Source organism: Glycine soja, chromosome 12 (genome assembly GCF_004193775.1).
Source record: "Glycine soja cultivar W05 chromosome 12, ASM419377v2, whole genome shotgun sequence".
NCBI lineage: Eukaryota > Viridiplantae > Streptophyta > Magnoliopsida > Fabales > Fabaceae > Glycine > Glycine soja.
The window spans coordinates 41,855,615-41,869,361 of NC_041013.1; the positions used below are offsets into that span (position 1 = coordinate 41,855,615).

Sequence of the window (13,747 nt, forward strand, 5' to 3'; positions counted from 1 at the left end):
AACATTACTAATGTTATCTTTCACCTCTCCTAGTATATTAGAGTACCTCTATTTTTTTTTATTTCTCATTTTTGAAGCAAATTTATTTTTTATTTACATGAGATTTTAAAATTCTAGCATTAATTCATGGGCAATAAAGAAATCCTAACATTAGCTATTACGTTTTCAATTATCTACCATCTACTCTTGTATTACGAATTAGAATTCTGAATTTGATGAATGGATAGAGATGAAAAGTGAGGATGGCATTCATTCTCATCCTTTTATTATCAAGTAAGTATTTTTAACATTCTCTCTCTCTCTCTCCAAGGAAATGTATTTATCTCTATAAGTCTATAACTAATAAAAAATTCTCTCAACCATTATCTTTTTATCTTTATCTATATACACTTTATTTTCTTAAACGCCTATCCGCTTCATTTCAAAAGTAACTTTATATCACCTTTAAATTATCATTCTAAATCTAAATATAATTTATATATTAATTTTTTTTATTTATTTATTATAAATTTTAATTATAACATCATTTAGTTATTTAAAGTTATTTATTTATTATGAGTTTTAATTATACAAAATAAATATTCATCTTGTCCAACACAAGTTAAAATACTGATTCTTGTAAAAAAATAGAAAGAAATAATGAGATATAAAATATTAAAATAAAAAACTGAAAAATAAAGACATTAAGAAATTATGAATTTTTTTAACATAAACAATCTTTTCACAATTTATATATTATAACCATAATCGGTAAATAAAATGAAGAAACTAAATTAGAAGATCATCAACTCAACATATAGGTGTAAAAAAATTATTTGTCAGACTTTTTGCAACTAAATAATAAAATTTGATTGATATAAAATTATGTGTGTTAGAAAATAAATAAAAATAAGTAAAAATTTCTTTAAAATATTTAAATTTAGGAAAAAGTTACTTGAACACTTGTGTACTTTTAATTAAATAATATGTTAATGATCTCTTTCCTTTCAATCTTAAAGTGTGCGTAGGAATTATGTTTAAGAAAGAAAGAGATGGGAAGAGAAATATTTTATTTTTAAATTAAGATAGTCATATATTATTTGAAAAAGTAAATAAAATATTAACATAATAACTTTATGGTAATATATCAACTAATTTATTTTATTAAAAAATTATTAAATGAATATTTTTTTATTATAAATTTTTACTCAACTGAAACACAGTTTGCTTTAGTCTCTCTCTAATCCATTGTTTGTTTCTATTGAAAATGGTGGAATGATTCTTAGTGGAAAGAAAAGACGAGATAAAGCCATATTCCTATTATTTGGAGGATTGCACAACATAAAGGAAACAAGAGAATTATATGGATATAATCTAAAATAGTTTTTCCGTTACTTTTGAGCAAAAATAATCAAATGAATGATCAGTAAAAGATAAAGGGAATGCTTGACACTCCAACAATTTTACTGTAGTACGAAATACAAAACAATTTCAATGCAAAAGTATCAATGAACTTGCTTTTGGAACCTCGATCTGTTTCGGATTGCCCCATCAGCAATCCAAACATGCTAAAATATATACTTATTTATGTAACATCTTTTTCTTATTTAGGATATTTATGTCATATATTCTCTCAATTTTTATACAACCAAATAAAAAGAAAGAACAAATTTATTTTCCTTTTCTTTTACCAAACAACCAAAAATCATCTCATTTTCTACACTATTTTTCTTTTATTGTACTTTCATTTTCTTTCCTAAACTAAATAGATCATTACAAGTGTTAATTAAAACTTAGGTGTGCATGGATTATTTTCCTTGTGTATGTTCCATTTTGGCAAGCTTTAGTTGCATTGCTCAATAAATTAGTATCCGGTGGAGACAAATGTACCAATGCATGATTGCCCATTTAGCCAATTATGCCAAGCTATAATGTTGTTGAGTTTTGAATTTTGACTGAGCAAACTAGGTAGCCATGGAGTAAGCAGGTTTAATTTCCTTCAAAAGCATGGCTTGCATGGCCAATTAATTGAATCCACAAAATTTGCCGGTAAATGAAGAAATCCCAAGGTTATTTTTTCTTAGTTCTTGTCCTTGTTACTATCTCTTATAAGCTGCCATGTGTAATGTGGCTACAACATGCGAATGGCAACCTCAACTAATTTCTTGAATTGGACAAGACAGGACTTTCGATATTAAAGCCTAGCTTAATGGGATTTCCTTTCTTGACTTCAAAAACAACACCAGTAGTATCTTTCCTTACGTTTCAATGGGGGTTCAATCCGATTAGTTTGAGCACCTGAATAATCCATCTAATTAAATTACTTATATATATATATATATATATATATATATATATATATATATATATATATATATATGTATAATCTAGTCAAATTAAATTAATATTTTAATCAGTACGTTTTGATAATATATAAGATTTTTGTACTGTCATTTAATTATTGATTACTACATATAATATAATAAGACTTAATTTTATATAATTCTCAAAAATTGTATGTAAGATGGCTTTTAATTGATCAACAATATAATATAAGTGAAGAAGAAAACTTTGCGACCGTGGAGAAACACTGTAAATGGTAAAGACTGAAAAGAGAGAAGAACTACACTCTGAACAATTAATGAAATGTTACGTTTTTTTTTTTTTTTTTTCATTTACACAAACAACAACTCTAGTGTGTGAATTAACTAATGTATGATTGTTATAATTTGGTAAGTGACATTGAATTTAAGTATCGATTATACTGTTAAATATTAATAGAAAGAAATTGATCTCTCACAATAATTTAGTGATTTGACCTAACTTGAATAAAAAAATTTCAAGTAAAAGACACTCCTAATTTATTATAAGAATTGACACTTGCTAGCATTTTTCTTATAATAAAAATAAAGAAAAAAAGGGCAAATCTAGTGAATAACTAATATGCACTTGTTCACATAAGAAACCTTGTCCTCATATCCAATATTCTGTATTCAGCATCATCATTCTACGCCAAAGTTCCGTTACAAAATAAACTTACGAAGATCAGCAGCAGCTAATCAGATTTTTAAGTAGAAAAACATGTTTATTAGATTTCTTCAAAACTGACTCAAACCGTTCATATATCATTAAATTCATCTAAAAATAATTAAAAACTTAAAAACAAACCAAATAAACTACATATTATAATTATATTAATTTTTATTATACTAACTATTAATAAATATTAAATAATTTATTATTTTTCCTTTGACCACTATGCATGCTTTACTTTTATATGTTAAAAAGTATGTACTAATATTGTAAAATAAAATAAAATTAAATATTAAGTGAAACACAAATTATTATTATGTTACCAAAAGAGTTGATAATATCATTTTATATTAATGTTAAATATAATTAAAAATAATATTTTTTTAAACTAAAATATGCTAAATAAAGTTTAATTTAAAAAAATTTATTTTTAAAATAATATAGCATGTTAATTATGTAAATTTAATTGATAAATTTTAAATTATGATAGTAGAATAAAAAATAAAAAATCTTCCAACTTAACCGAATCAAATCATAAAAGTTTAATTTAGTTCGATTGGACTTTGATATTATATTTAAACCAAACTAACCCAAATTACATCTTTATTTTATTTAGATGATTTTTTTTATCTAAAAGCGAACAGTGCAAATACCCCTAATCCCACTTAGAATACATGAATGTTCAATAGAAGTGAATGAGTAATGCTATTAAAACATCAAATTAACAAATATACATAATTATGAAAGACATAAGAAAGAGAAATGTATCATAAGTTACGTAATATGATTGATAGAGATAAAGAAAAAAATGAATACGTAAAATTTGTTAATTATAAAAAACTGTTCTATGTCTGACGTAAAAAAAAAAATTGTTCTGAGTAACATTTTTTCAAAATGAATTTTTAAAATCACACAATATCATTCCTTTAAGTTTTAGGCCTTCGTACCTTTTAGTACCTTTTTTTTTGTTGGTTTTTTTAAGTATAACTGTAGGACAAAACAAGGTTAGTAAGCAAATAAAGATTCAATGGTGGCTACTTTTTTTTAGTGAAAGAAATGAAAGATTTTCTGTCTATTACTTGGGGCCATGGTCATACCATTTTCCCTCATGTGTCCCACAGATAGAATTGTTGAAAATGAACTTGAAAATGATGAGACATAATTTCTTGCACCTAATGCAAAATTCCAAATTATACCCCGTACACCATTTAATATTAGAGACAAATCAACAACATTGAATCTGGTCAAATCAGATTCTCTTAATTGCCAATAACCCCCCTTACTAATAAAAGCCTAACAAGGGTTTGAACTACCATATATTTCCATATGCTTCCAAGAGAAAATAGAAGTAACGTTTACTGAATTTTCACTCCAACAACCACATCCTCAACCCCACCTCAGAGAGAGAGAGAGAGAGAGAGAGAGAGAGAGAGAGAGCATTAGTCATTGTCCATATAGAAGTCTTTTTCTGTCATAGTCCAAACTCCAAATCTATATACTAAAAAAGCTTCATGTGGAGGCAAAGCCAATACATAAACTATGCACCCAACAAACACAAGGTTCAAATTTAATTTTCTCTTCATCCTCAACTTCCCTCCTTCAAAACCAAGCCAGTACACAAAACTTGAACCAAACAACACCCTCCCTATTAGTCCCATGTCTCTTTCTCCTTAACAACCACCTCAGTTCTCACCTCATAAAGATTAAAAAAAAAATATTAAAGCCTCAAACACCATTGAAATGCCTGACCCAAATGCTAAGCAAGGTTAGGTGGAAGATAGCAACCTTAAACACCACCAAAGCCTTCCTTTTACACCATAACCTGACAAAGGGTACTTGCAGTTCTCCTCTGCTGTTGAAAATTCAAATGAAATAACGATAATACCATTTGAAAGAGGAGGAACTCAAGGCCCTTTTATTGTGTTGTTGGTATTTTCTTCTTTTTGCATTAGGACAACATGCAGCTGCACATATCTCCAAGTTTGAGGCATGTTACTGTGTTTCCAAGCAAAGGGTTCAAGGAGTTTATCAAAGTGAAGGTTGCATCGAGGCGTGTCTCGTACCGGATGCTCTTCTATTCGCTCTTGTTCTTCACTTTTCTTCTCCGGTTTGTGTTTGTTTTAACAGCAGTGGATGGCATTGATGGAGAAAACAAATGCACTACCATAGGTACACTATTAGCTCCTTTTTCTCTGTCACATGCACTCACATACACACACATAAGATCACAATCATATGCAGGCATGGACAGAAAGACACAAACAGGTGCACTAGTGGAAGTGAAACAAGAAGGGTGGATAAGGCTTGAATTTTTCATATTTCAAAGCATATTATTATTTTACAAATTTTGAAATAGCTCTTTGGCATTCCTCGAACAAATCGTCAAAACTTCACCGACCTTTGATTTATAAAATTTATAATTAATGAGACTTTTTGATAAATTAAGAAAACTTGCAAGTTGCCACACACAGGAAAAGATGAATATTCATGTGTGTTTGTTTTTAAATCTTGGTTGATGTACACGTAAGTTTGTCTATTTGATCAGAAATATCGATCTATCTATCTATATATATCATCTCACCCCACCTACTATAGATCCATGTGGGAACTGTAAATCTGTAATAAGAAAAGATGCATTAGACAAGTTTAAATATATCTTCTATATATGTGAGTTTCTTTATATTATCCCTTTTGTCAGAACTGGAATTTATCTATCTTGTATTGTATAAGCAGATAGAATTTGTCATTAGTTATTGTCGGGGTAAATCTGACCATTCATTCAAGATTTCCAATTTAAAGTGTAGATAAGGTAAACTTCAGTACAAGTTCACGTGCACACTTGATAGACCTCATGATAGTAAAGATATAATGAAAAAGGATGAACTTCAGAATCAAGAAATCATAAATTCTTAACTTTATTATCTATTAAAAGAAAAATAATCCGACCTTTTCAAGCGTGTGCATGATTTTTACAGATAGAAATTACAACTTCAGAAAAATATGTTTATTACGCTTTTATATATGGATTTTGATTAACTTTCAAATCATATTTGTAGGTTGCCTAGGGAAAAAACTAGGACCAAGGATTTTGGGAAGACGGCCTGAATCAACTGTAATCTCCTGAACTCTTCTAATTGTATTTATCACCATCTTAATGGATTTTGTGCAATTATTGGCTGAGAATTATGATATGGCTTTTGATAGGTCCTAGAAGTGATATACCAAACATTAGATGAACCTGTTGGTAAAAATGAACTTCAGGGAAGATCTGATATTCCACAGACCTTAGAAGAGTTCATGACTGAAATGAAGAAAGGTGGATATGATGCCAAGACATTTGCAGTTAAACTTCGAGAAATGGTAAAATTCTCCTATTCTTTTCAAATAGAAGAGAACTATTTTAATGCATTTATTACAGTTGTTCAAGCTGAATTCTCCATTAACTATAAAGCTAAACATTTCCTAGGTAACCCTTATGGAGCAAAGGACCAGGATGGCCAAAATCCAAGAATATCTATATCGACATGTAGCATCAAGCAGCATACCAAAACAACTTCACTGCCTTTCCTTGACTTTGGCCAATGAACACACCAACAACGCAGCGGCACGCCTTCAGCTCCCCTCTGCAGAACTAGTCCCTGCTCTGGTTGACAATTCCTACTTCCACTTTGTCCTTGCCTCAGACAATGTGTTGGCTGCATCAGTGGTTGCAGCATCGCTTGTTCGCAACTTTTTGAGACCTCAGAAGGTTGTTCTGCATATAATTACAGACAAGAAGACTTATTATCCCATGCAGGCTTGGTTCTCATTGCATTCTTTGTCACCTGCTATAATTGAGGTCAAGGCATTGCACCATTTTGATTGGTTTACAAAGGGAAAGGTACCTGTTTTGGAAGCTATGGAGAAAGATCAAAAGGTGAGGTCACAATTTAGAGGGGGGTCATCAGCTATAGTTGCAAATACCACTGAGAAGCCAAAAGTAATTGCAGCAAAACTGCAAGCACTTAGTCCCAAGTATAATTCAGTGATGAACCACATCCGGATACATCTCCCAGAGGTAATATATATATATAGCAATTAGCAAGTAAAGCTTTTATTTGATAGCTTATAAGCTGGTAAACCTTTGGTTCCTGTGATGCTTATTGTCATGATGCTTTTTTCATAACAGTTGTTTCCAAGTATTAACAAGGTGGTCTTCCTTGATGATGACATCGTGGTACAAACTGATCTTTCACCTTTGTGGGACATTGAAATGAATGGAAAAGTAAATGGAGCTGTAGAAACATGCAATGGAGAAGATAAGTTTGTGATGTCAAAGAGGCTGAAGAGCTATTTGAACTTCTCCCACCCTCTAATATCCAAAATTTTTAATCCCAACGAATGTGCCTGGGCCTATGGCATGAACATTTTTGATTTGGAGGCTTGGAGGAAGACCAATATAAGCAATGTTTACCATTATTGGGTTGAACAGGTATTTATATCTTGATTATCTTCCATTCTACCTTAATAATATAATGACAAAGAAAAAATAAGTCAAATTACTTTAGATATATTTCTAATTTGTCATTAAAATTGGTTTTCCATAAGAGTGATAGTTGATATAATATTGATGTTTCTGGTTTGCTTTATGTAGAATATCAAATCAGACCTGAGTTTGTGGCAGCTAGGGACATTACCTCCTGGATTGATAGCATTTCATGGTTATGTCCACGTTATTGATCCTTTCTGGCATATGCTGGGATTGGGATATCAGGAAAATACAAGTTTTGCTGATGCTGAGAGTGCTGGTGTCATCCATTTCAATGGCAGGGCAAAGCCATGGTTAGAAATAGCTTTTCCACAACTAAGGAAATTGTGGACAAAGTATGTTGACTTCTCAGATAAGTTCATCAAGAGTTGTCACATTAGGGCATCATAGCTTATATCTTAAGATAACACGACCTCATTGATGAGTTGAAGAAATGACATTTGCATCCGAGGGAAAAGGAAAATGAGAGTTCTTTCAAGCATCAGGCCTTCCAAGACAACAATGATGAGCATGATGCTCCTTTCTTGCTTTGAAAATTTCTTTTTTAACTCTTTCTTCAATTGAAATTCTCACATTCTTTTTCTCTTCAATCCATGTTGTAAGTATGAGTATTTGTAGATCATATACCAATACTATATATTAAAACAACACTTTTTTTTTTCTTTTTTGGAGAAAACAAACCTGCGAGCTCAAGGTTTTAACAATAAACTTTTGTAAGATAGCGAGAGACCAAAGGACCATTTTATCCAATTTCATTTAAACCAACATATAATACATCAAGCTAACAGAAAAGCTTCTTATCATGTAATTCATAATCGACAGTGGTATATTGCAATTTTATGACATTAAATGTTTCATAAGTGTGCTGTAGGCAGACTATCAATAACTTAAGGCGTAGTCCTCAAAAGTAATCTGAACTCTCATTCAAAATTGGTGAGTGGTACTATATGTTTGCTTCACACAATGGTCATAGTATTGCACCTATAATCACTAAGACATGCTCACAATCACAAACATGTTCTACGTACAATTCATGTGAATAGAGATCTTAAAGACCAATGCTTCAGCTCCACTTACTTTTTCCCTGTCACATTGGATACCAATCCCTTGATGAACTTTGCAGACTTGGTTATGGGAGAATTGATAGCCATCAGATTGTACAATACATTCTCAACTTCAACAATAGTTGGCCTGGCCTTGAATGACGAAACCACCTTCAATTCTTCTCCTTCTTCTACAAAAACATTCCATCTTTCTCCACTCACAACCCCATCTCTCACACACTTAAAAATCACCCCTTTTCTTTTGCTCAAGATCCCTCTCACCTCCAATCCCATAAAAGAATAAACCACTTCAAAAGAATCCACAAAGCCACTCAGATCACCAAAGTTGCTCTCTTCCTCAAATGCCCATTTTGGGTTGAACAAAACCAATGGCTTTGGATAAAAGGCATCACTCACTCTTCTTATCAGTGCCAATTGGGAACTCTCTGGCGCCAAAAATATCGCCACATCCGCAGAATTCAAGATTCTGGGGTCTGTTTTGGTCACTGAAGGAATGTCAATGTGTTCAAAAGTTGAATGAGACTGAAAGCCAATAGTGGCAGATTCTTTCAAGCTAGCATCAGGCCACAGGATTAAGATCTTGATGGGAGAACCTTTTCTTTTGATGGGCATGTCCCCAAAAAAATCAAGGGCAAGTTGAGACAGTGAATCCGGTGAGTCATCAATGACTGGAATTTCAACCCGGAACTTGGGTTGCCTTAGTTTCTTGAATTTGCCTATTAGTTTGGTATTGTTTAGGGGCTTCTCTAAGGTTGCTGAAAGGGATGTTTTGGCCTGAAGTATGGCATCCTCCTTTGTGATAGGTGGCTTAGGGGAAGAAAGTGAGGAATGGATGGAAGTGGATAATGCTTTGAGGGGAACAGTGAAACTTAAAGGGATGATGAAGCTGTTGCAGTGGTTGTACAGATAATGAGTAGTAGGAAATGGAATTGATGTGATCTGAGCATTTGAGTGTGGAGGTAGACATGATGTTAGCTTGCAAATTTGGATAGATTGGAAATGAGTTGCGTGGAGATAGGAAGATTCCATTTAAGGTTTTACAGAGTAGCAAGGTTATAGTTCTGATATGAAACAGTAGTTTCAACAAAGCTCTATCTGGATAAGATAGATATTAACATCCACCGTTTGTTCACAACCACACAATAGTTCAACATGCGGTGGAGGATAATATAGCAATAACTTATAAACCTACTGCCACGGGAAGTTACAGTGAAGTAAATAAATACAATTTTAACTTCAAATTTTATTGAGTTTAAGTTACAATACACTTGAAAAAATAAATCTCAGCTTTAACGCGTTGCTTTATTCGCATGCATCTCGTTTGACATTCATTATTATAACGGAGAAACTCCCACTAGTCTGAATTTATTCCATTTTTTCCTCCTACAAGAATAAATGTGGCTGCAGCAAATTTAAAACTAAATCAGCATTGACGCTTCTACTGTTTCTTTATGGGATAAACAAAATTCGAAAATGGCAAGTTGCTGTGCTTGACCTTTTATTATTATTGTTATTATTATTTTGGTTCTGCCTTTGGGTTATATCAAAAGCAGTAACAACAATTAAAGCCGCTGCGAAGACAGCCAGACAAGCTTATTAACATTTACATGCAAATACCAGCTATTATACTTCATAATAGTATCAGAAGCCAAATACAGTCAAAGCCACCACTGAATCCAGTTACTTGGAACACTTAGAAGATAATAACTAAAAAGCTATGGGAAAACGAATACAACTTTTGGGCCAAAATGGAAGCCCAAACAATTGTACAATGCCAACTTAGGCAACTGGTGGACGGAGAACATGATCCTGTGAGGTATCCATGGTGGCCGGAGGCATAAATTGCCACATGGCAACTCCCGGGTACCTGATGAAAGGCATCAACTTGTTGCCGGGGGCTTGGCCTTGTGGAGCAAATGCAGCAGGGATTGCAGGAGGGGGTGGCAAGAAAGCAGGTTGAGCATTCATTGATTTTACCTGCATCTCCAACTTCTCTTTCTCTGCCTTAAGCCTCTGTTTCTCGTCACGAAGTTCATTCTTCTCAGCCTGCATAGGAGATAGGAATTTAATAGCATTATAAAAGGTTTACAAGATGTTTTCCTCACAGCTATGGTAATATACTACAACAACAATAGCAACTAAGTCTAATCCCATTAGGTGAGGTAGACTACAAAATTCAACAAAGCCTTATCCCACTACTGTTATGGCAAATTTTTTTAAGGAAATGAAGTGACCTAGAATAAATACCTCTCAACAAGTCCTTCCATCTTAATAAGAAAATTATTGAATATAAATTGGGGCCTCACCTTTAACTCTTTAATCTTCTCTTGAAGACTCGTATTTGAGTCTTTCAACTTCAGGGCTTCATCCCGCAGCTGTGTTACCATTCGGGCAGCATCAATCAGAATGGCAGCCTTGTCTGTTTTGGGAGGCCTTCCAGGCTCCAAGATGGAGCCCAATTCAACAAATCTATGCAGGTCAATCATATTAGATGCATGCCCCCAAAACATATTTACACAAACCCACAAGGAGAGCAGTTATGAACAGAGGGAAGATGGGGATGATTCAGAAGTTTACTTGTCATTAAGCCTATCCCTCCGCAACTTCTCCCGACACGCTTTAGAGCTAGAAGCAGTACTTGAATCACATCTAGCCCTGCAACAGGAATAAACAAGAGATATGGTATAACTTCATCCAAGAACAAGCATCTGGATTAAACCCAATAATCTTTAACCTTTAGACAGGGAAAGAAGATGTAGGGAGAGTGGCTAAAGAAAACAGGAGAAAAATGTAATATCATACTTAAGCAAAATAACATCATATATGCAATAGGATCTGTCATGGCAAGCTGTTTATTGATGCTGCTAAAATGCTGCCAGTGCTCACCATCATAATTTTAGAAACTTTGTTGAATTGCCATTTTCACTGAATTATATTACTCCACACCTGTCAGTTAAATCGATGACAAACCTATGACTAGCATAGCATGTCTTTTTAAACTATTGGAAAAATCTACCCTGCCTTCTAGTCTTCAATTGTTACTTCAAAGTTATGAAAAAAATTAAAAAAAAAAAATCGGTAAAGTAAATAATCTGAACTCTAAAGTCTAGGCCAAGTGAGGATTATGTGTGTTTTTCTTTTAGACCTATGTATCCTCTACCAAAAACTATTCTGCTCCAGCCGAATACAACTACTATGAGCAACAAAAGCTTTTCTAAGTAATTAACACAACTGTATACTAAGTACTCGAACTTGGACTCATTAAGCTAGACTGATCCATGCACTTGGTGGTTATGTGTTTTTTTTTTTTTCTTTTATAAATTTGAATTTATTAAATTAACGAGAAAGAAAACGTGGGGGGAAAACTGTGCACCTTTTCTTCAAAGCAGTATCTTTGGGGCCATCAGAATCCCCAAGCGAAGCATCAATTTCAACACTGGAAACAGATAGTATAAGCAAAACACAAGTTATTAAACATGAACCAGTTCAGAACTAAGATTGAAAATTTGAAACAGATACCCTAATTAGGGGAATGAACGAACGAGTAGGTACCTGACATTGGCGGGAGGTGGGGGCCAGGAGAAGGCGGAGGCGGAGACGGAAAAGGAGGCGTCGCCGACGGGAATAACGTCGTCGATCAGCGGGTAATCGAACAGCCAATTGCTGTTTTCCGGGGAAACCATGGCCCGCCTTCTTCGGATTTTCTCGGAAAATTCTCGATTTTCTTCCCAAGCTGTGTGTGTGTGAACTTTGAATTGGTTAGTTTGTTATTGTGAGTGTGATTGGAAGGAGAGCACGTTGGAGGGTAGAGAGAAAGAGTGGCTGCCAAAATGGGAATCTATGGCTATGTGTCAACAGTGTCGGATGTGACCACAATAGAGATATTAATGAACCAATCACACCACTAAAAATGCTATGACACACACAATCACAACAATGCTTACGAGTTCCCACTTCCCACTAGGAAATGGAATAAATTGTTTAACCATTAGTATTTTTTTATTTTAGGATAAATACCATTTTACTCCATCAAATAATGAAATCATTACAAATTTATAACTAAAAGATAAAAAAATTAAAATTTAATAGCTAAAATTGAAATAATGGAGATCCTAGTCGTTACTCTAGTGTTGGATCTCCATATTTTGAGATGCATGATATCCTGTGCCAAGAACTCCCATTAAAATGTTCTTACAGCATCTCCAACTAACAAACCCCTCAAAATTTCTCTTATACTTTTTTAATAATATTTCACATTTTCTTACTTTAGACAATTTAAAATAAGTTTTTACTCCAACCAAAAAACTCACAAAAGTTTGTGAGATGGACCCTACAATATTTACTTTTTACTTTTATTAATTTATTTTGCAAATAGACCCAGTGTAAAATGAGAGAACTAGTGTTGCAGTTGGAAACTTTGTTTTCTCGTAAGCTCTGCTGAGTTGCTCTCCAATGGAAAGTGAAATTTTACAAAGTTGCTACTACTGTTCCTCCTGTCAGGAAAAAAACTCCCGTTAGAGTTGCTCTTACACAAGATAAATTTCACCTTACTTTGTTATTCCGTAATGTGTGTTTTTTTTTTTAATGTAGTTGAGAGTTAAAAGTCTAATAAAATTGATTTTGAAGAAAATAAATTCTATAAAATAAAATTTGAAGTGAATAGAGTTGTGTTTTGGTTATTTTATTCTAAAATTTAGTAGTATAATATATTAGTAAAATTGATTGTGTATAGCTTTTTCCTTTCAATTTTTTAAATTAATTAAATTTCTTCATTTTTAAAACTAGATAATTTAGTCATTTTAGTTATTTTCTTATGCATAAAACACTTATTTTTTAAATCTAAATTTTAGATTTTACAACAAATTTGAGATATATTAAATAATCTTAATTTAAAAATTAAAATTGAACTTCAGGTCGCATAATACTATTAATTAAGCATAATTTTTTTTAACACAATTGATTATGGAACTACTTTGTTATGCATGGATTGCACATGGGAAAAATAGGCCGACAAATAATGAGTCATCATTAAGCAGTACATATTACTACATTGTGTATGTACGAACTGTGTGAACGTGAAGCCCTGAAATACTGTCACTGTTCTCATGTCGGATTTTGATTATCTTTGTTCTTTAAATTGGTA

General features: G+C 32.7%; 3 protein-coding genes across 4 annotated transcripts; 1 reads left to right on the top strand and 2 right to left on the bottom strand.

Moving 5' to 3' along the window:
* The first annotated feature begins 4,524 nt into the window (after positions 1–4,524).
* LOC114377936 (probable galacturonosyltransferase 12) lies at positions 4,525–8,157 on the top strand. The gene is made up of 6 exons (XM_028336413.1): positions 4,525–5,181; positions 6,069–6,124; positions 6,217–6,372; positions 6,479–7,069; positions 7,181–7,483; positions 7,646–8,157. The coding sequence occupies exons 1-6, from the start codon at positions 4,971–4,973 to the stop codon at positions 7,928–7,930; spliced, it is 1,602 nt and encodes a 533-aa protein (XP_028192214.1). The 5' UTR covers positions 4,525–4,970; the 3' UTR covers positions 7,931–8,157.
* Positions 8,158–8,322: 165 nt separating this feature from the next.
* Positions 8,323–9,712, bottom strand: LOC114377937. 2 transcript variants are annotated; one of them, XM_028336416.1, is made up of 2 exons: positions 9,564–9,712; positions 8,323–9,521 (listed from the first exon to the last, which is right to left on the bottom strand). In XM_028336416.1, exons 1-2 carry the CDS (start codon positions 9,631–9,633, stop codon positions 8,614–8,616), a joined length of 978 nt encoding a protein of 325 aa, XP_028192217.1. In that variant the 5' UTR covers positions 9,634–9,712; the 3' UTR covers positions 8,323–8,613. The 2 variants fall into 2 exon arrangements, with proteins under 2 accessions (XP_028192217.1, XP_028192216.1); XM_028336415.1 differs by having other exon boundaries at positions 8,323–9,711.
* A 358-nt stretch (positions 9,713–10,070) lies between these two features.
* On the bottom strand, positions 10,071–12,480 carry LOC114377938 (transcription factor ILR3-like). Its single transcript, XM_028336417.1, has 5 exons — positions 12,157–12,480; positions 11,978–12,040; positions 11,182–11,259; positions 10,911–11,073; positions 10,071–10,650 (listed from the first exon to the last, which is right to left on the bottom strand). The coding sequence occupies exons 1-5, from the start codon at positions 12,285–12,287 to the stop codon at positions 10,384–10,386; spliced, it is 702 nt and encodes a 233-aa protein (XP_028192218.1). The 5' UTR covers positions 12,288–12,480; the 3' UTR covers positions 10,071–10,383.
* Between the last annotated feature and the right edge of the window lie 1,267 nt (positions 12,481–13,747).